At 39.7% G+C, this 26661-nt stretch overlaps 2 protein-coding genes across 10 annotated transcripts; one reads left to right on the top strand and one right to left on the bottom strand.

The window, feature by feature from the left end:
- Nucleotides 1–1195: 1195 nt before the first annotated feature.
- Nucleotides 1196–4373, bottom strand: LOC120725364 (rho-related GTP-binding protein RhoB). Its single transcript, XM_040018220.1, has one exon. It carries the CDS (start codon nucleotides 4103–4105, stop codon nucleotides 3515–3517), a length of 591 nt encoding a protein of 196 aa, XP_039874154.1. The 5' UTR covers nucleotides 4106–4373; the 3' UTR covers nucleotides 1196–3514.
- A 96-nt stretch (nucleotides 4374–4469) lies between these two features.
- Nucleotides 4470–25039, top strand: pum2 (pumilio RNA-binding family member 2). 9 transcript variants are annotated; one of them, XM_040018207.1, is made up of 25 exons: nucleotides 4470–4493; nucleotides 4886–4955; nucleotides 6370–6733; nucleotides 7231–7269; nucleotides 8385–8453; nucleotides 9817–9922; nucleotides 11755–11942; nucleotides 12035–12207; nucleotides 12444–12741; nucleotides 12829–12922; nucleotides 13040–13147; nucleotides 13302–13447; nucleotides 13896–14016; nucleotides 14259–14399; nucleotides 15448–15753; nucleotides 15859–16086; nucleotides 16288–16555; nucleotides 16766–16895; nucleotides 17034–17168; nucleotides 17281–17418; nucleotides 17612–17737; nucleotides 18019–18090; nucleotides 19033–19154; nucleotides 21355–21547; nucleotides 22404–25039. In XM_040018207.1, exons 3-25 carry the CDS (start codon nucleotides 6383–6385, stop codon nucleotides 22533–22535), a joined length of 3684 nt encoding a protein of 1227 aa, XP_039874141.1. In that variant the 5' UTR covers nucleotides 4470–4493; nucleotides 4886–4955; nucleotides 6370–6382; the 3' UTR covers nucleotides 22536–25039. The 9 variants fall into 9 exon arrangements, with proteins under 9 accessions (XP_039874141.1, XP_039874143.1, XP_039874142.1 ...); XM_040018209.1 differs by lacking the exon at nucleotides 4470–4493 and having other exon boundaries at nucleotides 4843–4955; nucleotides 17034–17162; XM_040018208.1 differs by lacking the exon at nucleotides 4470–4493 and having other exon boundaries at nucleotides 4843–4955; nucleotides 15451–15753.
- The last annotated feature ends 1622 nt before the right edge of the window (nucleotides 25040–26661 follow it).

Genomic DNA, 26661 nt, shown 5'->3' on the forward strand with positions numbered 1-26661 from the left:
AGATCGGACACAAATAGTTTCTGTGATACACACACACACACACACACACATATTTCATATAATAAAACAATCACAATATAGAAACAGAGTCATTTTGACCAGGGTTATAACAATAGTTAGAAGTCAAGTCTCAAAATGTACTGCCCCTTTGGAATAATAGGATTATTTTGTCTGGGGACAGCTACAGGCTATGTGTCATCATGAGAAGTGGTGAAATAAGTATACAGCTTATTGACTCGTGTAACGTGATAAATAAGTCATTAGAAGTATAAACAAACTTAAATCTTTAAAGGGTTTGCAAATAATATGAGAACGAGTAAACTATGAGACTCTTAAAAGTAAACATATTCATAATAATGGGAACGACGACAAATTTATCAGACTGTCTGTCATAAAAACAAGAAAATGCAAATATTTTTTAAATCTATCAAAAATATATTTATAACTAAAACAAATGATGCTGTTATTTATTATTTATTAGGCAAATGAAAAACTGAATCCAATGTTTTCTTACCCAAATATGAACAAGTACACTGGACTTCTCTGAGAACTCAAATATGAACCAAACATAACATTCAAACACTAAAATTGATTTTTCTATTCAGGAATGTTTGTAAATAACTGTAGTAAAAATAATAATAATGCGCTTTAAATATTTTTTCAGCTTTTCTGTAAAATGGTAAAAGTGGAAATTCATGGATAACAACAATAATTATATTTTAGCAGTTAAAATATTTATTTTTAACATATTGTAATATTAACAAAAAAAGATTTTTACAATTACCAGTACTGTTAATTTTGGGCATTTGGGTCATAAATCTGTATAGTGGGGTATAATTATTCATTTTCGTATAAGTGTTATTTAATGTTGTCACTTGTTGAAGAGCAGGTATTTTGAACTAGCATAAATTTCTTTCAGCAAAACATACAAAAGTTAACTGCAAATACAAGTACATTACATTTACTCTTGTTTCAAAGGCCTGAATCAAAGTGATGGTTCAGTGGATCCTGATTAAAGCAAATAAAGAAAGAAATACTAATAGAGTGAATTTTCTAAATTTACCAGCAGGTTCCAACTATTTTATCAGTATACGTAATGTTTCTTTGTACGATAAAAGGAAAGAAAGCTGTGTGTCAGGAAAATGCGACAAGAGTGGAAAAAAGTGCAGTTAGTGAAACACATTGATTTTTTCTTTTTTATTGACTTTCCCAGAACAGTACCACTTGTTCCCTTACATTCTGTTTTTTTTCCCCTCACAAAATTTCCACTCTTTTAATTGTACCATTCTTCCACAGAAAGCATTGTGTAATTACACCAATGGCATCAAATAAACTCTTACAAAGAGATAGGTTTGGCATATTCCACAATTTCCTTTTGTATGAGGAGATGCAAACTGTACCGTCTTATCACAAATACTAACCTAAAATCATTGCAAATCAGAGGCACATGAGGGGGGCCGGTGTGGGAAATTAACCAGTCCAGCACAATGCATTCCTGTGCTGTATGTCAGCAAAAAAAAAAAAAAAAAGACAGCAACAGACAGCAGACAGGAGGAATGTGACTTTTAAATGCCACTGTAACTTCGGCTGGATTTTTTTTTTTTTTTTTTTTACAACAAAACAAAAAAAGTATTTTTAAACACAGATGTGCCTGCAGCGCAGTTTCTTAGTAAAACACAAAGTGTTTAAAGCAAAAAAAAATCCATCTTTTTTTGTTTCCAATAACAAGTAAAAGAGCAAAACATGAACAGTAAGAGTTTCACCCTTAACAACATTCTCTGTAACTGATGTTCACAGTCATATGAACAAACACTCCCACTATCAAGCAAGAGGACAGTTACACAACACTTATGTAGACACTGAAAGAAAAAAAGAAAATCTGAATCTGAATCCTTTTCACAAGAATGAAAAAAAAAAAGTCAGCTCAAAATACACTGATTTTAGCTTTCAGTAACATTTTTTGACAACATAAATTTAAGGTACATTCACTGTCATAATGGAAGACATTGAGATTTTAAGAAAAAGGGACAAAAGAAAAAACTTTCTCTTTCTCAATTGTATTTAATTCAGTTTAACAGCTCTATAATCATTAGTACTTCACATTTACCGTTTTCTCATGTTTTAATAATCAAAGGGAAGCCCTTTAGTTTAAGTGTGTGTCACTATTACATAAGTGTTCTACTAATAGAATTGCATGAAACACTTCCAATAAAGTGTTGCCATCAGATGGCTTAATCCCACATGAGCGTGTGCTGTTGGGTCATAAACAGCAGTTTCATGACACTTTGAGAAAACGCCCTTCACTGAGCAAAGCCATCACATGCCACACCGTCTCAAGTGCTTAATTGTCTCTGGGAAATATCCTCCGTGCCACTCTAAATGAAGCTGTGCCCAAACAGAAAACTTCAAGCTGTTTTTCCCCCCCCATGTGTTTGAAAGAACAGAGACAGCTGGATGGAAATAGGACTATATACTGTATGTGCTTCAAAAGATGCTGTTCAGATGTGCTGTACAGAAATATATGTACAGAGGACAATGTGTTTGTATAAATTAGCCAAAATGAGTTAAAACTTGTGTAAAAGCATGCTTAGCAACAAAAAAAAACTAAAGTTGTAAAACGTGACTCCCACTTAATACTGACAGAGTTTCTGCCTGAAAACCTGCAAAACTACAGGACATTGTGGTTAGCCCTTTTCAAGACTGGTCCAGGTGTAGTCTTGTCAACCTTGAATCAAATCTAACCTGCTGCATAATTTGAAGGGAAAAGAAGACATTTAATACTGTGGAATCAAAATTATACGTTATTTTTAGCTGTGCTCCGAACTAACAAACTCTAAAAACATAAATAACCAATTACAACCTTGATCTATGAAATGTCTTTGCAAAAGTGCCCTAAAATATCACAACCCCCCCCCCCAAAAAACAACAACAACAAGTTGGCAATGACTTGTAATTTTAACAAGCTTTCTTTCTATGAGTTGCTGTAGCATCCTGGTCTTGTGCAAGATCAAACTTCAATTACCTCATATTAAAAATAACAGTGCATTTGTTCTTTTTGCTTTACTTGTTACACAGTATAACCTTGGCAATAAGGCTTGTGGCCTATGCAAACTTTAAAACACAAAAAAAGAGAGCAGAGTCATCTCGACTCTCCAGCAGGCCTTCTCGTCTACACGAGAAGATGCAGAAGGGGATTGAAAAGTCGCCCACTGAAATCAAACGCTTTGTGATTTTTTTTTCCCAGTCAGACTGGGATCATGTGACCCCAAAAAGAACATGCCAACATGCCATAACCAGTGTATTTCCCCCCCACATTACACCCGCCATCAGATATTCGTGTGTGTTCCAATCAGCTCCGTTTGCAGTCATCGGTTTTGGTTCAAGCAAAGGCATCCGACTTCGAGGGAGTGTCCGAACAATGGTCACTGCCCTCACATGTCCAGACACGGACCCCAACGCAGGAAACGTCTGTTCTTGCGCGTCCCAGTAGCCCCCCGCCCAAGCCAGAGTCAGTTCACATTAAAACACAGCATTTGAAACAGCCACCTGTGGTTGTTTGTCGTTTCTGTAAAGCTGCCCGTGTTGCCGTTTCAAATACTTCCCAGATCCCCTCCTTGGTTTTAGCTGAGCACTCCAAATAGTCATATGCGCCAATGCGCGTGGCCATGGCCCGGCCATCCTCTGTTTTCACTGGCTCCAGCTTCAACCGAGACAGCTCATTCTTCACGTTCTCGTCGTTGCGGAGATCCCTCTTGTTGGCCACTAATATGATGGGTACGTTCGGGCAAAAGTGTTTCACTTCAGGGACCCACTTTTCAGGGATGTTTTCCAACGAGTCCGGGCTGTCCACCGAGAAGCACATCAGAATGACGTCGGTGTCCGGATAGGAGAGCGGCCGCAGCCGGTCGTAGTCCTCTTGTCCGGCTGTGTCCCACAAAGCCAGCTGGACTTGCTTGTTATCCACTTCTATGTCCGCCACGTACGTCTCAAACACAGTCGGGACATACACTTCTGGAAACTCGTCTTTGCTGAATACTATCAGTAGACATGTTTTCCCACATGCACCGTCGCCCACCACGACAAGTTTCTTTCGTATGTCTGCCATTGCTGCCTCTCCCAGTTCTCGCTCTCAAACGCGGCTCAGTCCAAAGTCGGCAGTTGTAAATATTTAGTCGTGTCAAGTCCAGTAGCTTTTAAACTCTAAGCAGATACTGGTCAAACTCGTCCCTCAAGTCAGTCCTTTCCACTAACTCCGGAGCCTTTTGCCACAAACTACAGCAATCTCTTTATAAAGCGTAAGGCGTTTTCCTAAATATAGCAATCCAATCGGAAATGGGGAGGTGAGATCACCGTCTGTAAAGGAAAAGGTGATTGGGTCCCGTCGGGTTTTTCTCGCGTTGAAGGAGGGAGGGGTCACTGACCACGAGGATCCACCCGACTGAGAATCAGGCGAAATCAACTAAAATCACAGCACGATGACGATAAATATACACGTACTTCTTCTTTGAAACCTCCCTTTCAAATAAGCTTCCTGGACACATTGGCTTGCTACTTTTATTACTGAGTCAGCATTTTGTTCACAAAATGACATGAGCCGGCTGTGTAATGAGGATTCATTCAAACTAAGCCAGTTTATCCTATGAAATGTGAGAGTGATTTTGGGTGGGGAAGTGTCTCTGAGACTAATTTCTATGATACCACATATTAGGTTGCCTAACACAGGGGGGTTTGGTGCTCAAAAGGCACGCTGGGAAGGCAAATTGACACTGACATTGTTATACGCATGTCTACGTAGTTCACGCTATTTACAGGGAGGGGGCACTAGCGTAGACAAACTGTTAGCTTTGACTACCAAGCTTTGCTAAATCACCGCTCTCTCTCCAAGGAAACAAAACAATATAGAATCGGGTTGACGGCGTGCAACAAGCACAGATCCTCTCTCGACACGACAACGCGTGAGTATGCCCTCACATCTGTTCACAACCGAATCCAAAGCTGTGTAAGGGGACTGCTTTGGAAGCGGTTGCCGCCGTGCGAGTATTTCCCCTTTTGTTTAGCGGTTAAGGCCCCTCTGTTTGGAACTTGAAGGGGGGCCATGTTGTTTAGCCACTCAGTGTTTGGCTGATGTTTTAGCTAACAACAGCAACATGGCTATTAGCGTTTGTTAGCTCTCGGAGATGGCCGTAACGTGCTGTGTACAGTGAATATCGGATAATAAGTCGAGAAAATGTGTTCTATTTAACATGCAAAGCCACCCGCTGACTATAAAACAGCAGTGAATTAAGCGAATTTCTTTGATGTCTCACCAATAATAAACACAACAGGCCCTTTGCGGTTAGCACTAGCTAGTTAGCTCCAGAGAACCAATGGTTAGCTTTAATCATGTTCGATTTCCGCTAGCAGAAATACATGAGGGGGAAAAAAGTAAACAATCAAAAGAAGCGAGGCAACAAACCACAAAGCAAACACAACCAAATAAATAAATAAACATTTACGCAAATCCCCGCTGAAAGTCGTTAAGGTAGCTTCCTTATTATTACAGCGGCTTGCTTGCTGCTGGCTAGGCTAGGCTAGCTAGCTAGCCAAGCTGCTAATTGGTGTGCCACAATGAACAGTTTCAAATTTGAATACGTTGTTGCAAGCTCGTTACATCATCTCAGGAATCAGTCGTGGCTATCGCTGAATATTTGCATTTATGCGTGTATGTCTGTGTGGTAGCCGAAGCTTTATTGCTGGTATCCCCAGTCTTATGGTCACCAGCTAGTATTTGGCTAACGACAACGTTACCGAGCGGTGTTGCTCTTATAAGCCACCAACATCGATGTCAGTCCCTTGTTTTGTTCTTGGCCCGATCTTTTTAATTTAACAAAACATTACTAACCTGTTGTAGCACAAATAGTTAAGCAGAATTAGACAACTATATCCCTGGCGTGTTGTTAGCAGCTCGGGAATTAGTCTTGTCCCAGCGAGGAAAATTAAAAGCATTAGTTATCATTTTATTATTCTTTTGGATGAACATCTTTAATGGGATGTAAAAGCTGATTTTTGTCTGAAGGCTCAAGGAGGATTTAATAAGTCCACGATGGTCGCATTATAATAGCATGGGCTTTCATAAAAGCCAATTATGATGCCGTAAACACAAAATTGTAATGGGTGCTACATTACATTGTATAATGAAATTAAAATCACATCTGAGTCTTTTATAGCCTAGTGTTTCTTATTGGTCATTTATATGTAATTGTACAGGACACACAGAGATACTATATCCTCTAATAAGATTTCTTTCAATTTTATGCAAGTGAAATTGAAATAAGAAAATATACATTTCAGTGAGTAAATCTTACTTTGTCTGTTTGTTTTGTTTTTTAGGCTTTCCCGTGGAATGAGCATTCCATGCAGCATCCTAGGTATGAATGACGTGGCCTGGCAGGAGACGAGAGGTGGGATGCTGCATGCAAATGGTGCTCCTGAGTCTGGGGGTGTCCGAGTTCATGGCGGAGGGCCCCTAGCCACAGTTGGCGGAGCTGGTCAGGCTCCTGGAGGGCCACACATACAGGGCATGGACAGGGTTCCTAACCCTACCCCAGGTACCCCACAGCCCCCGCTGAGCGGGAGGTCTCAGGATGACGCCACAGTAGGGTACTTCTTTCAGAGGCAGCCTGGGGAGCAGCTTGTAAGTTGCACACCTAGCAAGCATCGCTGGCCTACTGGGGATGCCAATCATGTCGATCAGGTAAAGAGTTGGTTTGTTTTTTGTTTTACTGAGCTAAGGCATGCGGTGATGTGCAGTTTAGTATAATTACCAGACAGAACAAGTCCTCAATTTTCACTGATTGTTATATTGGTATAAACAGCAAGTAAACAATCTGTTGTTTAAATGTAGTACTTTGTCATTATTGGAGTTACAGACAGGTCTGTCCACAGCCGTTTGCCCAGTCAAACGTGAGGTGAAGGTTGGAGTGCAGATTTCAGAGATCACCAGTCTGTTACTACAAGTATTAAAAAGCCATAGCACTGCTTCTGATTTACAACAGACATCAGCAAGATTATAGTTTTGGCCATTGTGTCAGCACAACAGGGGTGTGAGTCTCACCATGTTGACTGAGCCAGAGTTGTAATAGAAAGTGTGGTTATTAAATAATGAAATAAATGCTGCAATTAAACTTTAATGAAGAAAGCTTGTCTTTTAATTCTGTTCCCCTTCAAATTATTCCCCTTCTGCACCTACAGACTGCTGCACTCGGGGCTTTCAGTGATCAAAGCAGCGTAGTAAGTCTTCTTCCATTAGTGGTCTAAGAGGCTTCATGGTTTTATTCTACACTGTTGGATCAGACTTGGAAGTGCTTCTCTTAAACGCAAATGTGATTTTGAAGGAAAATAAATAAAGTTGCGTGGTACTTGGATCAGATTAATAAGGAGGATTGACATGTAGTTGGCCAGAAATGGCTTCACTAGGACAGCTCAGCATACTGATATGGATGGAGATATTTTCCCACAGCTGTGGCTTCTTTTTTGCTGACCATATATTGAGAAATGTCTATAATCTGTCTGTAGTAATGTTAAGCCAATGGTGCACTGGAAACCAATCCTCTTTTAATTTCAAAACCTGTCTTTGTGTTGTCATTTAATAGCCACACCTCACATCCTGTCTCAACAGTAGTTTAAGCTGCTCTGCAGCTTTTTTTGTTGCTACATACAAAGCCCCGTCTCGTGTTTAGGTTATTTCTTTTTTTTTTTTTCTTTCAAACTTCATTCAAACTATTCTGTTTCATGCAAGCAAGTTATTGTGCCCTGCAGAAGAGTGAGTGTAATCGCCTCTCTTTATAAATCATCATGCGTAGTCTGTGCAAATGTTTTTTTTTTTTTGTGTTTAGCTCTGCATAGGTCCTAGTCTAAAAATGTTTTTTTTAAAAAGGTCCTTCTCAGATTTTTATTTTCATTTTCAGTTTTCCTTAACACATCGTGTATAGTGGGCCGGGGGGCGGTCATGCAATAACCAAAGCTAAATGATCGTGTCAGATACCTTAACATAAGTCGAACAGTCAGGACTAATTGCTTTGGGATTTCATTTTAAGAGAACTTTATTAAACAACAGTCTCTTATTGGCTTAACAGCATATTCAAAATGCTGTGTAAGTCATAATTCATGTCTGGCTTATTTCACAAAACCAGAATGTTATGTAATGTAAAAACAATTGCACAGATTAAAGAATAAATGTTAGTTTTTTGCTATGAATGTTTATGTATTCTATTGAATTGTCACATATTCTTACAACAAGCACTCTTTAGCATTGCAGGTACAATTTTACAGTTTACATTTTGTTAAATCAGTGCTGTTTAATTTAAAATGTTCATGAAAAACCTTTTTTTAAATCTCTGTCTCAGGTCCGTGCAGTGGATGAAATGAACTATGATTTTCAAGCTCTTGCTTTGGAGTCGAGGGGGATGGGAGAGGTAAGAACAGTTTTTGTCTGCATATCGTTCACTCTCCTCACTCTTATACAGTTTTCTGTGATTATTATTTAATTATTTTTTTCTTTCCCCGCCGCTCTAGAATTGAAAAGTGACTGTACACATCTGTAGGTTGCTATTTTACAGAGGCCAGATTTAAGTATGGCTTTCTTCAGTCCTGTGAAACCATGTCTAGAGAAACTATAGAAATGCTGAACTATTTTTAAAGCTTCAATGTTTGTACCACCACCACCACCACCACCACCGAGTCTTTAAAATACAGATTTATTGTAAACTAGTTCATCTTACCTTTGATTGAAATCCATTAAACCCTCACCTGTCCCTGTTTTATTGTTAGCAAGCATATGCACAATACAGAAACAACTGAACAACACTAAATGTTTGTTTTCCTAATAAAGGGTTTTCTGAAAGCTTTTTGACTTAACGCTATTACAAATAATTTTTTATAAACGATAAACACCTTGTGCTCCTCTGTGTGCTACACTGATGTAGTTACATTTTCTCATATTTTATGTCTCAGACCCTCCCACCCCCCAGGCTGCTGCATGTAAATCTATGTGCAGTGTACAGTGATGGTAAAACTGTGTTGTATAGGAGTGTTTTTCTCATTTTATGAAACAAGAAGACTAAAATAGCCGGTTCACTTAAGCAAATAAATTGTTTACTTGGTGTTTGGTTAAAGCATCAGTTGCAGCATTGACTTTCTTACTAATGACAAATCTTGTTAACAATGGTCATAAAACTTGGCACGACTTTCCTAGAAATCTTCAAGCTCAACCAGCCTTTTTTCCTGGCAGTGTGGATTGGGTCATTGACTTGTTTGCCTCGCCGGAGCACTCTAGGGGGAAAAAGATTCCAGTTAGAATTTAATCTGTTTTAAGAGGAGTCTGAAGCAGAAAACCTGTACGGATTCTTTAGAAAAGCATTATTGAACTGACTTGAAGTTAACTGAGAGTTGCTCAAAGGTCTTGAGTGTAATAGCCCCAATTATAGGTAATTAGTGTCTATAATAGGTTATTAGTCCAACTTACACTAAATAATAAACATTTGAATCCTATGTCAATAAAAAATTCTTATGAATTAATAGTCAGTGACTCCCCATGTCTGTGTACAAATACAGTCTAATTGAAGCTTAGATTGTTCAATTAAGTGATTTCTCCTGATATCTTCCAATTATGCCAATTAATTATTAGTGAGTTTAACTTGTCCTCAAAACATTCTGTTCTCAAACATCTCATTCACATATGGAGTCGAAAATACGTCTCCCTTTGCACTCGGAGTTTGGAATCATAAATGCAAATGCTTTTCTACACCATTCAGAAACGCTGTTTATGTTTTTTCTTAGCTTTTGCCAGCAAAAAAGCTCTGGGATTCTGATGAGCTGGCCAAAGATGGCAGGAAAGGAATGCTTCTTGGAGAAGAGTGGAGAGACAATGCATGGGGATCATCTCGTGAGTGTCTTCTAAAATTTGTCTTTTCTCTAATTAATTAATTAATTATTACATATGTGGTTAAGATATCTGTTCCAGTCATGTGTTTGGGAATGGAATATCTCAGTTTTCACAGGTGCCTGCCAGCTATAACGTTTTGATATAAATACTATTAGAACGATATAAATACAGTGGCAAGAAAAAGTAAGTGAACCCTTTGGAATTTGTCTTAAAATCAGGTCAGATCATCATCTGAGTTACAATTATAAACAAACCAGGGGTTTGGTTTTTTTTTTCTGTTTTTTTTTTTTTTTTTTTTTTTTTGTTGAAATTGCACACACACACAATTATTTTCAATTATATATCATGGTGCATTTTGACTAGGCTATGTTAGAAAATGGTAAACATCTCCCTTCACGAATACCATCTATAAATCATTCCTGGTTAGGACAGTAAGGACTGATTCTGATCTGCAGTGAGTGTTTGTAGAGCCTGTGGTGTAGCCTGTGTAAGTGCCTGACTTCATTGGCGGCATTTACGCTTGTGCAAAATACATTCTGTGCGGATTACCTCGTGGTTATGTCCTGGTCATTTGTATGCGGAGTCATCCAATAGAAACCAATAAAATGGTGGGGCTTTTTGTCCCATCTTTAATTCCCACTCAAGTTTTTTTTTTTTTTTCACCTGCTGCATTCCCTCACATCTATTCTGATAGGTTCAACAACCTGCCTGCAGGAATTTGCAGACATTTGTGAATCCTTACATTGATGCTATGATCATTATTCCTTATATTGAAGTGATGACAGTTATTCTCTCACTGATGAATTAAGAAACTACAGCAAAAAAGCAGCTGGACATGCACAGGAAGAATCGGCAGTACTGAACAGGCCAATCACAATCGTTGCGGGGTGCGTGGACATGATGGGTAGTTAAATCGCTGGTTAGAACGCCACTGCTGTCCATAAAACCTTGCCTGATATTTGCTAAAGGAGTACTTTGATCCTTTACAGCACTACTGCAGTACTGAATGATGTAGCTAAACTGCAAAGTAAAGCCTGCGCTTCCTTTGCCTGAGTTCAAATTATTCTTCATTTATCCCTTTTATCCAACATTTATCTGATTGGTTGTCCCTCGTAAACGGAAGGTTAGAACAGCAGGTGAGTGGAGCTGCTGAGCTTGCAGCCAGATATGTGTGCATGAGATGACCATATTAAGCACATCTGCTCTAAGTGACCTCACACAGAGCTAAGAGTAGGAAAAAAAATGAAATTAACCATTTAGAACAGTCTGAATGCTGAGCGTATGGCATTAAGGGATTACTTACTAACCGTAGCTGATTATTTGAAATAGGCATGTTTATTATGAGCACTGACCATTGTGCCCATTCACATATGGCTGAAAATGAGCTAAAGTATAATAGGTTCCTTTTACAAGAAGAAGGTCTAACGGTTCAGTCAGAGCCCAGTTTCTTAATCTAATAGAGGTGCTGAAGAATGACCTCGAGGATAATTCACGCCAGAGATTCATTTCTGACAACATGGCTGAAGTGAGACAATTCTAGAAGAATGACTCAAACTTCCTCCTGATTGTGGCTGCAGAAAACCTTTGAGATCACTGCTGCCACAGGAGGTTCAGTCACTTGTCAAATCCAAGGGTTCCCTTACTTTTTCTACCAGCAATCTAAACTTTTAAGAAGGACATAAGAGATTGTTTGGGTCAAACATCACGTTTGTGTTTACTTGTGACTCGGATGAAGATCAAATCAGATTTTCTGACCAGTGAACGCAGAAGAACATGTAATTCCACGGGTTCACTTCGCTTGCCACTGTATTTGATTACGACTTTTCGTTCAGATCATTCAGTGTCTCAGCCAATCATGGTGCAGCGACGGCCAGGCCAGGGTTTCCATGGCAATGGTGATGCCAATTCTGTGCTTTCACCTCGCTCAGAAGGCGGAGGTCTCGGCGTGAGCATGGTGGAGTATGTCCTGAGTTCGTCCCCTGGTGACAAGATGGATGGCCGCTACAGGAATGGAGGCTATGTAAGCCAAACTCTTGCATCTCATCGATCTCACCAAAAGTGGAGATTGCATTTCTTTGTCTAAATGTTTTTCTGTCTTTCGTATTTACACAGGGTGCAGGAGATGCTGACCAAGATGGGAGAGAGAAAAGTGATGCGCAAGAGAAGGTGTCGCCTTTTGAAGACGACAAAAGCCCCGAGATGAAGGTGGGAGAGGAGAGTGATCCTACTAAAGCCAATGGAAGAGGTCTGCTGAACGGCATGGACAGAGACTGTAAAGACTTCAAGTAGGTTTTCCTTTTACAATGATACAAGTTAACCAGTAGAAAATGGAAAAAAATGTTATTTCTAATATAGTATATATAGCTTTTCAGTTAAAAACTAAATATCAAATATCAGACTGTGTAAATATGAACATTTATAAGTTGATTTGAGGGTTTTTAGACTTTTGTTTCGCCCCCAAATAACAGTTGTGTATAAATATGGTGGTCCTTTTTAAACGTAACTTTTTTTGTTCTTTTAGCCCAACTCCTGGAAGCCGTCAAGCTTCTCCCACTGAGGCTGTGGAGAGGATGGGTCCCAGTCAGACAGGTTTGGAGATGATGGGGCAGCACCACCACCCTCATGCTCTCCAACAGCAGAACCCCTCCCAAAACAAGGTCCAAGCTGAGGATTTCCAGAACCAGGAGGCCCAGAACATGGGCGGTATGGAGCAGCAAGCTGGTGTGGAGTCCTTACAATTTGACTATGCTGGTAATCAGATTCAGGTGGACTCTTCAGGGACTCCAGTTGGATTGTTTGACTACAACTCTCAGCAGCAGGTCTGTTAAATGCACAAAGTCTGTTTGGTAGTTTGCTCTGCAGGTTGCGAGCAGTTTGTTGATTTTTATTTATTTATTTTTTTCCAGTTGTTCCAGAGGTCTAATCCATTGACTGTTCAACAGCTCACTGCAGCTCAGCAGCAACAATATGCACTGGCTGCAGCCCAGCAGCAGCATCTTGGTGAGACAGATTCTTTTGCAGTATTGTTTAACTGCTTTGTCTCTCAGGTTGTCTCTGTTTGAGTTGCGTAGACTTTTGAATGAGAATTATATTGTTGTTCTTCCTCATGTTACTCAGCTGGCCTTGCTCCTGCGTTTGTGCCAAACCCTTACATCATTAATGCTGCCCCACCTGGAGCTGATCCCTACACTGCTGCTGGGTTGGCAGCAGCAGCAACGCTTGCAGGTGATCACATGGCACATGTTCATCCGCAAGTTCTCATTGAAATCCAACAGATCATTATTATTTTATTTCTTTTACTCTTGATTATCTTCTGCCCAGATCCAATGTATAACTTCAGATATGTTTTTTTTTGTTTTTTTTCTCTCCCCTCCTCCAGGCCCCACAGTTGTTCCACCACAGTACTACGGCGTCCCTTGGGGTGTGTACCCAGCTAATCTTTTCCAGCAGCAGCCTGCATCTACTGCCAATCACTCGGCCAATCAGCAAGCATCCAGTCAAGGGCCAGGGCCAGGGCAACCACAGGTAGGAATAATTTCTCTAACCAGTATTAATTCCCTACTTCATTGGCCTCGTATGATTGTATGAAAAATGTGCTTCAGGATTTGGTTTCAGTCATCTGTCTGTGACCAGTTATCGTGTGCAGAATGTTTATGATGACAGGATGACCCTGAAAATGAGTCATCCATGAAGACCTGCTGTTAAAATTTAGAAAAGTTAAAAGTGGGCGGGGCTTCTGCGGCGTAGATCCATCAGTTGTGCATTTGATTCAGAACTGTCCTGGGGTTGGTTGTATATGTTTCCAAGCAGCTCGTGACGTCTGATCAAACCACACAGTCGTGGTAAAACACGTTAGCTATATTTTAGCTGTTCCTCATTTAGTCCCTTGTTTATTTTTTGTTGTGACGACAAGTTGAGATTGCTTCCCTTTCAGTACAAAGCAGGTAACAGTATTTTTAACCGTTTCTGCCAGGTGATGCGCACTGGAACCAACCAGCGACCTCTTACACCTGGGCAAGGCCAGCAAAGCCAGCAGGAATCCCTAGCTGCAGCAGCTGCTGCAAACCCTGCGTTGGCATACACAGGAATGCCTGGTTGGTCTACCATTTCATACTTAGGCTATACTGCAATGTAGCCAAAGACACTCACAACCAAATACATATTTTTTTTTTTCCCTTATTGGTTCACATTAAGTGTATACAGTGTTTGAGTAGTAGTAGTAGTTACAAAATACTGAAACAGTGTTTCTAACAACACTCCAAGTATGTTGTGTAGTAGTAGTAGTAAACTGTAATTACTAACTCTCTCCTCTTTGTGTGTCTTGTTTCTTCCTCAGGTTATCAGGTTTTGGCCCCTGCAGCTTACTATGACCAGACTGGAGCTTTGGTAATGGGCCCTGGTGCCCGCACCGGTCTGGGTGGGCCTGTTCGTCTAGTCCAAACCCCACTTCTTATCAACCATGCAGCGGCGCAAGCTGGTAGGAATTTTTTTAAACATTTGTTTTAATTAAGGAATTCTTTCCTCTCCTGTGTCACCAACTGTTTGCTCAGGGGGGATCTGTGGATGGTTTGTTGTAGGGTTTTTACATTGCATTCAAGTGCCTCGGGGTAACTGTTGTGATTTGGCACTATATAACTCAAATTTAGCTAATCTAATTGCATTAGAGATGATTATTTGGAATTCGGTGACTGTATTTTATCTGATTCAAATCTCTAAAAAGATCACTCTCCATCTCCTGTGGACTATGTCTCCTATTTTGTCCACTGACACCTTCTTCACAAAACCAAATGTGACGTTGATCAGATAAGCAGATCACATAGTTTGGTTTAAATTTGGTCTGTTCGCAGTGTTTGTCTCCTGCTGTTACCACTGCTGTCTCTACTCTGCGTGTGGGGAGGACACACACCGAGCAATGTTTCATTTAGCTATTTTAGTGAATAAATTCATTACTTTAATATGTTCCCAAGCCTCTTACCCCGAGTTTAATCACCACACATAAGCAGTAACCTTTAAATATAGGTGGAAAAAATGATTCAGCCAAGAAGTCCCAGCTTCTACAAAGTGTGTTCACGCTGATGGTTTAAAATGCAAAAGTGGCTCTCCCAAAAATAGCTGAATATGTTTATGTTTAATTCTGCTTTTATTATTTGTTTATATTTGAGCTTGTCATTTGTGTTTATCTATGGTAAAATGACTTCACCCACTTAGCAGTTCTCTAGCAATCTGCCAGATCTGCTGTTTTGAGTAGGCACAGTTGCATGCACACATGTAGTGATCTGATTTGTATAGATGTCCTCTTCTCAAAATGATAACTTAATGAGTGCTTCTGTGTGGTGTGTTGTGCAAATGATATGTGTGTGTATTATTAATAGAGATGGGATTTTTTTTTTTTTTTTTTTTCTTCTTAGATATGCCTACTATAATGTCTGTCCCGCACACCCACTTCTTTCTATTCTTACTTGATTAGTACCACTCATGTGACCGTTCCTCACTTTTGACCTCTCACAATAATCTCTCTCCATCAGCAGCAGCAGTGTCTGCATCTGGCTCCGGTAACAACATGTCTGGTCCTCCAGCCAACGGACTGTACCGCTCCATGCCTCAGCCTCAACCTCAGCCGCAGCAGCAGCAGGCTCCTCCACCCAGCAGCGGCCTGCCCTCCAGCTCATTCTACGGATCTGGATCAGTCCCCAACACCTCTCAGAGCAGCTCTCTTTTCTCTCACACCTCTGCTGCCCCACCACCCCCAAGCTCCTCCCTGGGCTTCAGCAGCACTGGCGGATCTCTTGGCGTTGGCCTGGGCTCTGCTCTTGGGGGTTTCGGCTCTTCTGGTCAGTGGCTAAACAGCGTGCTGCTTGGAGAGGAAAATGGTCTTGTGTTAAATTTAAGTTTTGTGTTCTAAAAGTGCTTTGTTTATGATTTTTTTTTTTTTTCAGTATCCAGCTCGACCAGTAGCAGTGTATCCCGCAGGGATTCCCTGTTGGCAAGTTCTGACCTATACAAACGAGGTGGCAGCAGTTTAACTCCCATTGGGCAGCCGTTTTATAACAGCCTGGGTTACTCCTCTTCACCCAGCCCCATTGGCCTTACACCAGGTCATTCCCCACTCACTCCTCCGCCATCTTTGCCCTCTTCCCATGGATCCTCTTCAAGCCTTCACCTAGGTAAGCCTAAACAAGGGATGTTTACCTTTTGGTCAAATGTTGCTTTTGAGGTAGAAAATAAAGAAGCATTTGAGCCTGTTCGTAAGTGAGGATGTGACTTAAATAGAATAGAACTTTAAGTTGTCATCCCCTGTTAGGGGCACCTTCAGTGAAATTGATGCTTGTAAATGAAATATTAAAAATTGTCTTATTTAATCCTAGGTGGCCTGACAAATGGCAGTGGCCGTTACATTTCTGCAGCTCCCGGAGCCGAGGCCAAATACCGGAGCACAGGCGGCACGTCCAGTCTGTTCAATTCCAGCAGCCAGTTGTTCCCTCCCTCACGGCCCCGCTATAGCCGCTCTGATGTCATGCCATCTGGACGCAGCCGCCTATTGGAAGACTTCAGGAACAACCGTTTTCCAAACCTCCAGCTCCGCGACTTGCCTGGACACATGGTGGAGTTCTCTCAAGATCAGCACGGATCCAGGTGACGGACCTAATTTAATGCTTGAAAATGCCACCGCACAATTAAATATATAGGCTTTTGGGAAATAATGAATTTCTTTTAGGTCTCGTAAATTTAAGCCTTAGCCAAAAAAGAAAACGTGCAAAAAACTACATTGCAGTGTTACACTTTTTATAATGAGTCCACTCTTTGAAGTGTCTTTTTAATCGTTACCTGCTGTCTCCAATCTAGATTTATCCAGCAGAAGCTAGAGAGGGCCACTCCTGCTGAGAGACAGATGGTGTTTGGAGAGATTTTGCAAGCAGCATACCAACTGATGACTGATGTATTTGGGAATTATGTCATCCAAAAGTTCTTTGAGGTTGGGAGTGTTAAAGTTCATCCATGTGTCTTTTGAGTAACTGCACAGTATAAACTAAACTCGATTCCATTTATAATAAATTACTCTCATATTGTAATAGATTCCGGCATATATAATATATTTTTTATGTTGTCTCAGTTTGGAAGTGCAGAACAGAAACTTGCTTTAGCGACCCGTATCCGCGGACACGTCCTTCCCCTGGCGTTGCAGATGTATGGTTGCAGGGTCATTCAGAAAGCCCTGGAGTCAATTTCCTCAGACCAGCAGGTAATTGTAAGTGAGATTTCACTTCTTTATAACAGTTTTATTTTCTATTGAAAAGCATTTTATTCGTCCTTCATATTAAAGGCTTTGATTTAATTTGATATCATTTTCTTCCATTTAGAGCGACATTGTCCGTGAGCTTGACGGCCATGTGCTGAAGTGTGTGAAAGACCAGAATGGGAACCATGTGGTACAGAAGTGCATTGAATGTGTCCAGCCTCAGGCTCTTCAGTTCATTATTGATGCCTTCCAAGGACAGGTGGGTTTTTGTTTTTTTTGTTGTTTTTGTTTTTTAGAATAGCTGCCATATAATAAGCTGCCTTATAACGTAACTACCATTCAGTATAGTTTATTTTTTGTAGACTCATGTGAGCTGTAGGGTTGCATTAATATCTAAATCCTCTGATGTTCTTTCACTACATGGTACAATAAGCACTGTTTTTATTTTCTAGGTTTTTGTACTTTCCACACACCCCTATGGCTGCAGAGTTATCCAAAGGATCTTGGAGCACTGCACCCAGGAGCAAACTCTGCCCATCCTGGAAGAGCTTCATCAGCACTCTGAACAGCTGGGCCAGGTGTGCACATCAGTTTCCTCTCTGTCCCATTTTAAACTTCACGCTGACTACCTTATTTTTGCTAGCTGCGACTGATCGTTGTTGACATTTATCATTTTATGTCGCGTATTTGCATGCGTCCTTCATGTTTGAACATTTCATATTTTTAGCCTGTCATTGTTCCTGTGTAGTTGTGGTCTGCTAAGTGTAAGGATGAATGTAATTGTGCTGTTAGCTGACATTACATCTGACATATGTGATTATTTAAACATCCACCTGCCCCCCTCACTTATTCCATCTAGAAATATCAAGGCGTTTCATTGGAGATGACACCCAAAACATATTATACAGTGTCCCGTGATGCACTGTTCAAGGTCAGAGCAATTTGCCTCTATCGCGGATGTCCCTGTGCTCACTTTCTTTTTCCCTCTTTATTTTATTTATTTTTTAATCTTTTCTTCTGTAAAGAATCTAATTTAACATTTAGATAGTTTTCCAACTCCCAACCCTTATGGTCCTTTCCTAACCCACTGAGCTGCCTGTTCTTCCTTTTTCCTCCCTTCTTGCTTTATGCCAGAGGATTTAGGGACATGCTAATCTGCTGTCTGATGATCCCTCTTTTGCCTACAGCATTTTTTGATCAGTCTGTTTTCCCTCTTTTCTTTTTTTAAATTCTCATTTTGCTAAAATTATAATTGTTTGATTCAAATCTAGGAGTTTGAAACTCTTTTTTTTTTTTTTTTTTTTTTTAACCAAATAGTTCACAAATGGTGTTTTAAAACCAACATAATGCAAGTTCATGTTAAAACAGATTGACAGAAAATGGTTTGGGAGGCAAATGCTTCAAATTTAAAGGTGGAGATCGCGTTACCTACTCAACAAATTACCACTTTAACAAGCTTGGCAGTTGAGTGGTGTTATTTGTTGTTTGGTCAGTTCATTTTTTGTCTCCATCTTGCCGCACTGAAATTACACCCGTAACTGTCTATCACCCGTTTCTGAAGGGGCAAAGATGCTATTGGTTGTGTTACCTGGTCAGCAACACAAACCAGCAGCATCTGTTTTGTCTGACCTTCCGCAGTGATGACGTAAGGGTATTCGAAATACTACAAATGGGGGTGTCGCTCATTCATCGGCCAATCATTGTAGAGTTGCATGATTACCCTATCAATCGAGGCCAATGGGGGGGGGAAAAAGTAGTGCATGAGTATCAATCATGTTCAGTTGTATCTCACAGTTTGTTTGTTTTTTGTTGTTGTGATTAATCTTGTTGGGATGACTTTGCCTTGCCCTTACACCTCTGTTGCCTCCTGCAGGATCAGTACGGTAACTACGTCATTCAGCATGTTTTGGAGCATGGCAGACCAGAAGATAAGAGCAAGATAGTGGCAGAGGTGCGTGGGAAGGTTCTTGTCCTGAGCCAGCATAAATTTGCAAGGTAAGCTAAGCAGTCTGTATGGATTAAGAGTGGGCTGTATATTGTTTGCGGATTTTGACATTAACAGGGCAGACGGTGAATATTCTTAAGTTCATTTCGTATGAATTGATTGTGAAAATAAATATTCTGTTGTGGGAGGGAAAGCACTCACATTACTGTCAATATTAGAGCAGCTGTGTTTCTTCACACTTCTGCTGGTGTGAGGACAGAGATGTGAGTGATTTGCACTAGCATAACTAAGGAACATAAGTTGATGCATATCATCTGAAGATCAGTCAATACGCTGTTGTTGTTCTGCTACATCTTTCGAGTGTTTACATTTGTAAAAACCGGTTAATAGTAGGTTTATAACATGCAGGTTAACGACTCAAGTTTGAACCTGATAAGAGATAATTTAGGCCTGGGATAATTTATCAGTAACCATGTGGTAACAATAGCAGGAAGTTCATAACCTAGATCTTTCTTGAGTCGAGTAGGATGGGAATGCTGAATTTTAGGTTTCTTTGTTTTCAAAGCAGAGATTGTCCAGAACAAGTGTCCATTTGCTTAGCTTGGAGTAAACTCTTTTGAAATGTATAGGCGGTGGCATGATGGTACAGTGGTTACTGCTATCACCTCACAACAAGTTCCTAGTTTGAATCTCTGGTTTGGCTCAGGCCTTGCTGTATGGAGTTTGTAAGTTCACCCTGTGCTTACATGGGTTTCCTCGAGCTTCCTCTCACACTCTGAAGATATTCATTTTAGGCAGGTGCAGTGCTTGAAGTGTATAGCATAAAATTATGATTGAATGCTTGGTTAAGATGAGATATGCAGTGAAGTGCCTTGAGTGGTCCATAAGAATAGAAAAGTGCTTTCTTAATGTGAGTACATTAGGCAAGTAGATATTTTAAAAGACAAGTCTATGTTGAACTAAATGTGTCTGCATGAGTTGTTATGGTGGTCATATTGGTTTTTGCTCTTGTGGATGTGATGTGTTTGTCAGTGAGCAAACATGACTTTAGGCCGACTTTGGACCTTTAATTTATTTTAGTTTGAGTTATTTAATTACATGGCTCACGATGATTGTGAACATGCGGGACAAAGGATGTTGGCTAAGTAGGCGAGATGGAGGCAGATGATCCACTGTGGGGATCTTTAAAGGGAGATGCCAAAAGATGAGGACAAATCCTCTACTGGGAGCCAGTACCACAAAATTACTTCCACGTTCAGTTCCTGTAGTTAAACAAAAGTGGTTGTCTACTTGTTTCGTAATACAAGGTTTTCCAGTCTTGCTACCATTAAAAATGGTGGTGTGTGCCGCCAATTTGTAAAAATAGACGTCTGCTGGCAGCAGAGTGGTATATTTTATACATTTAAAAGATGAGCTGTAATATTAGGAAAAAATAAGATGCTCACAAACTTAACATAACTGCTGCAATTAAACAGCACTATACAAGTGTATGAGTGTTTGACGGGAAAAATGATCCTTGTAACTTGTAGAAAAGTGCTGTAAGAATGTGTAAATGACTAATATCCTCTTTAGTGTAACATGGAGCAGTCGGTAAGACTGTCTCAGTGGGCCATCATTGCATATGTTTAGAGTTTTGTGTTTCATGTTTCATTTCTTTGGAAAAAGTTTGGAATTCTAATCAATAAATGTTCTCAGCTTTAGGAATAAATTGCTGTGTAAAATTGATCCTTTTAACCAACAGGGGAAAAAAATTAAGCTGGGAATAGTGGTCCCCTCTCCTAAAAACCTGTCTCTGGTAGATTGTAAGCTGATAGACAAAGGGCTTAGACACTCTAACAACTAGATGCTGTTATTGGGATGGTCCAGTGGAGGAGGATTAACTGGAATTTTCTGTAGTCAGTAGGTGGTAATGTTGTACATGTTGTTTTCTTATCAAACATAGCCTGTTCCTGCACGTGTCAGGTGTAAAACTAGGTCATAGTAATCCTCCTCTATATTTCCCAAATTCAAGTTTACCCCTTTAACAACCAGCCCTTGCCTCACAGTTGGGGTCAGCAAAACCTTAAACTAATTGAGCTGTTTGAACACTTGTCCAGTCCACTGTGCCCAATAATTACAGTTTGCTAACACACATGCATACATACCACGTGATGCCAAAAACAAAAGAAAGTGATTCTAATATGCTGGCATCTCTCTGCTTCCATCTGTTCAGTTATAAACTTGAGTAACAGTAGCTTATTTTTCCCCCAGTAATGTGGTGGAGAAGTGTGTGATCCACTCCTCGCGTGCAGAGAGAGCTCTGCTGATAGATGAAGTGTGCTGCCAGAAAGACGGGCCCCACAGCGCCTTGTACACCATGATGAAAGACCAGTACGCCAACTACGTTGTCCAAAGAATGATCGACATGGCAGAACCTGCTCAGCGTAAAATCATCATGCACAAGGTGAGTCGCCTACTAAATGTGCTCATGTTAGTGTTAATGATAGTGGGTGGATCGTGGTCCATTTGATCCAGTGAATTCTATCAGTGTTCTGTAAGGTTTAGCAAAGCTTAAAAAGTCTAATCTGTTTATGTCCATAGTTTCTGACAAGTGGTCAAATCGACTTGGCTGGTAAAAGTTTAGCTGTGAAGTTTTATCAGTGGTATCCAGGGGGTTGACAGCTCATTCAGATCATGAAACAGCCCAAGTTAAAACAAGTGCCTGTGTTGGTGCTTTCAAGGACCCTTGATATGTGAAATATGACCAGAAAGACCTGTTTTTAGTCATGTTATCAGTGCCATTATGTGTACAGCGATTGTATTTTGCATGAAAACAAAGTAATAACTAGTGTGCACTTCCGTATCTATCTGCCAGCATTGTGTCCATTGTTTACATATTTTACATTACTCTGTGTGTACATCAGTGCAGGCTTTTGTCAAGGCTCTTGTGTTGACGTCAAACTAGTTAATGCTGTTTTTGTTTTTTAAAGAACAGTATAGCGTGGGTGCCAAAAATTTGCCAAAATATCTGCATTCTTTCTGCTGGCCAACAGGTGGCGACTCCTGTGGTTCCAAAAATAAGAAATTTTTGTAGATTACTGCAAGAAAATCACTTAACTCATGAATTCAGTAACCCTTTTACATACACAATCTCCATCAGCAGTTTCAAGACTTACTTAATGTAACATGATATGCATTTTGTAAATTATGCTACCCATTATTAAAAAGCATGCCCATTCTTTACCCCTACTTCCAAATTTAAACTCATTTGAGCTTCTTCAGATTTTAAATGCATTTATCTTCTTCTCTTCTTTATTTAGATCCGGCCTCACATTGCCACTTTGCGTAAGTACACCTACGGGAAGCACATTCTAGCCAAGCTAGAGAAGTACTACATGAAGAGTGGATCTGAACTGGGTCCAATCGGCGGTCCCGCGAATGGTCTGATGTAGTCACGTACACATCCCAGGTCCCCTGAACAAGTGGAGGAGTAGGAGCCCCAAACCCCCTGTTCTGTCTGAGATGTGCTCCTTAGCCATAGGGGTTAGCCTTTGACGCCTTCTGTTATCCCATCATTTGGGGGGGCAAGTTACCAAAAAACAAGACAAGTCAACTTCACCTAAGAACGCTGTGACAACTGACCCCTGCCACTCTGCCACCCCTGGTGCAGGTCCCCAGCATGGCCCCCAGGGGGCGCACAGTCAGCAGGCTGTTTATTCTTTTTGTTTTTCTTTTGTTTTCCTCCTTTTTTTCTTTCTTTTTTTTTTTCCCTGGGTAAAGCACAAGCCCATTGTTAATGATGTAATTGATGTATTTGACTGGTTTTCATATTATCTTGTACATTTAGTTTTTTACCTTGTAAATTCTCTGTAGAAAAAGAAATTATTACACATTTGCTGAAATTTACAGTTCTTACAATTAACACCAGCAAGTGACTTTATAAAGGCTAAACTGAGTGATCCTTTTAAAACACGATTCCATTTGTTTTTGTAAACAGACAGCTGTTCTTATTAAGCTTAGGCAATTTATTATAATATTTGTATATTATCCCACACACAGTTTAAAAAAAAAAAAGAGGAAAAAAAAAAGGAAAAAAAGTGTTTTCCCATGCCAAAGCAGCTGATGGATTAGTTTTCAAATAGCATCACATAGTATGGATGGACAGAAATCCTTCCATCCACAAGCGAGTACTATGCGTCACGTGCCACAGTCACCCAGAGGTCTTTGAGGCCGCTTTGCCAGCTCGGGGTTTGGAGATTGGTGCTTTACTCTAGGGTAGCGTTTGCCAGTGGTGGTTTTTTTTTTTTTTTTTTTTTTTTTTCCTTGCCTCGTTTTTTCTTTTGTTTGTTTCTTTTGTTTGTTTTTTTTCCCCACCCTTTGCGGGAGTGTGTGCGTGTTTGGTTACTCCAGCAGCTCGTGGCCTGCATTATGTTTTGGTACTGACAGACTGAGCTGCTACATCCACCGAGCACCATTTGAGCCGTCTTACTCTCCCCTCATGCAGGCGATCACTTGATTTATTTTTTTTTTATGCAGGAGGAAGTAAAACGCTACCATTTAACTTAAAGAAGCAGAGCATGAGGTTTGGTTGTACAGCGGGCGTATGACCTGGTTTAATATTAACATAAAATGACCATAGCTTTGGGTGGGGTGGGGTGGGGCTTTTTGCAGGGATAGCAGGGTGGGAGTGGGGTACGCGTTGGCATGCTGTAATAGGTTTTAATCCTTAGAATGATTTTTTTTTTTTTCCTTTATGTTTTGTGTAACATCTTATCTGTCTTGTAGTTTGAGATGAACACTGCCCTAGAAAACAGTATCTTTATGTACTGAATAATCATCTCGTGTGTAGAAGTAGTTGAGCAATGTATAGCATCTTTATGTATGAGAAAATTGTTGCTCTTTTTTTGGTTGAGGGGCTTGCAGCAGTGATGGGAACCCCCACCGCCTGAAGGTCAGAGCAGTCCAAAAAATTATTATTATTTTATTTCTGGAATTTGGTCAGTTTTGTACATCTGAGGTGAAATAAATTAGACGTAGCTGAAGAAAGGGATGCTTAAAGAACCTTTTTCTTTTTTTCTTTGGGTATGTAAGTGGATTGGCGGAGGCCGGTGGGGCCATCAAAAGCTATACAATTCACCTGTAACGCTCGTAGTGACGGCTTCTTTGCTTCATATGAATTGTAGAATAAATGTAGTATATGTGCAGTTAATAAGTGTAAGATTATTAGTTTCACTAAAAAAAAAAGTCTAGTTGTGGTGTTTGACAGGCCTTGCTCTAAATTTGTAGTGATGCTTTTATTTGTCTGTACAGTTGTACATTTGTAAACGTTTATGCTGTAAATGGGATGTCTTTTACACTTTTTTTTTTTTTTTCTTTTTTCTTTGGAGGGGGGAGAAAAAGGCTAATGTGCATTTAGATGTGTGTATATTCATCACTCCTTTCCCCTTGAATATAATGTATACAGGTTTTATTTGATCAAGTGTTATTTTAAAGGAAATGAAAACTTAATGGCTTCACAATCTGGCATGGTTTTTGTTTTTAAATCTGTTCTGGGCCAGCCTCTATTTGTACTGAAGCTGTAACATCCACTGTTGATAGTCTTTCTGATGTGTGACAGTTTAAAAAAAGGAAAAAAAGAAACACTCTGTACTAAAATCGAGGCTGCATTTAGTCCTCTCTGCTACCATGGAAACTTCACAGGATATGACGAGAATTATTTTTGTACAGAAGAGTGCTGTATTTTGAAACAGCTACTACCTTGTAAGCAAAAGCAATGTAAAATATTGTCAATTATATAAATATGAACATATGAGTTTTGTCACACTGTCAAAGTCATGTACATTTTCAGGTGGCCTTATGTACATTTCCAGATGTTAGATGAAGAAAACGAACTCCTTTTTCGAAGCAGAATTGTGACATTGTATGATTAAACTGTTCTTCTAACATTTGACCTTAATTATTGCAGAGTTTTGTTTTTTTTTTCTTTTTCCTCCTTATATGTTAATGATTTTATAATCATTTCAAGACACTGGATTTTAAACTAATGGTGAAATAAGTGCCTAAAAGTTGGTTTACATCCATCCATTTGCTTCCGCTTATCCTTTTCAGGGTAACGGGGGTTGCTTGAGCCTATCCCAGCTTTCATAGGGCGAGAGGCGGGGTACGCCCTCATCCACTTGTATCAGTATGTGCCAGACTGTGTTGGAAAGATTAACATTTCTGCTTTCCAAAACAATTAAAAAGCCTTCACTTCACTGAAACAGCTGCTGGAACAGAAGTTAAAAGGGAACTTGTACCTCTCCTGTATTGTTCTTCATCAGCTTTGTGGTAAATCAAAAGTTACATTTATATTCCTCCTCACGTATGAAATGCTGAATGACTTAAAGATATCTTGGCATTTATCTCAGTTTCCAGCCTTAGTCTTAGTTCCTACAGTTACAAGTCTTCAGGTCCTTTTTATGTAGAACAGCTCCCACTCTGAATCCGGTGACCCTGAACAGTCCCTTAGTTATGCTGCTATAGTCTCAAATTGCTTATGGACTTCCTATGAAGCACTGAGCACTTCTTTTCTGAGGTGGATTGATGCTGGGGCAGCCGTAGCTAGGTAGATAAGAGACTACTATTTAGTGTCCTTGGGCTGGACACTCAATGCATTCATCATTTAAGAGCACATGAATGTTTGACAAGGAGTTTAGGCATGAAATAACAGAATAAATGATGCGTGGAAGTACAACCCCAGGCCCCAAAATGTTTAGATGTTGTGTAAATTAAAGTAGAATGCAATGGTTTGCAAAACTCATAAAGCCATGTGTTATTAATAATCAAACAAAGAAAACATCAAATGTTTATAATGACACATTTTATTATTTCGTGAAAAATATTTGCTCATTTTGAATTTGACGGCAGGAACACATCTCAAAAAAGTTGGTTCGCGGTGCACGAAATGCTTGAAAAATACTGAAAAAGAGAACATTTTTCAACTAATTAGGTTAACTGGAAACATGTCAGTTACATGATTGAGTATAAAAATCAATCAACGGAGAGTTTCTCAGAAAGGAATCTGAGCCGAAACTCGGTGTAAAAAAAAAAAAAGTCTAAGAAAATTTCAGGTAAAGTACAGGTATTACTGTAAAAGTCTTCTGAAAGCAGGTGACTCATAGTGTGTCATAGTATTTACAGCAAACATGTATTTCAATGACTCATTAGGACTCATTGTAATCAATGTTTTTAACAAACAGACAGATAGGGAAAGTAGCGATGTTTCCCTTACATTTTTATTTCATTTTAGTTCGTTTTTCGAGTTCAAAAAATCATTTTAGTTAATTTTTTTTTTCAGATTTCTTCTTATTACTACCATTTTAGTTAACTAAAATGTTTTTTGTTTTTTCGTTTTTTTACATCTAGTTTTAGTTTTAAGTTTAGTTTTGGTTAAATAGATATTTTTTTTATACAAAGCCAACAGGATCCTCACGCGATATGATATAGATAAAAAGATAGTTTTAAGGGTCAAACTACAGCAAGAATAAACAAATTACGGTTTTGCTTTTATTTCCTCCTACGGTAGGTTAATTTATTAAT

The sequence above is a fragment of the Simochromis diagramma genome, unplaced genomic scaffold (assembly GCF_900408965.1).
Source record: "Simochromis diagramma unplaced genomic scaffold, fSimDia1.1 OVJJ01000802.1, whole genome shotgun sequence".
In the NCBI taxonomy this organism is placed as follows: Eukaryota; Metazoa; Chordata; class Actinopteri; order Cichliformes; family Cichlidae; genus Simochromis; species Simochromis diagramma.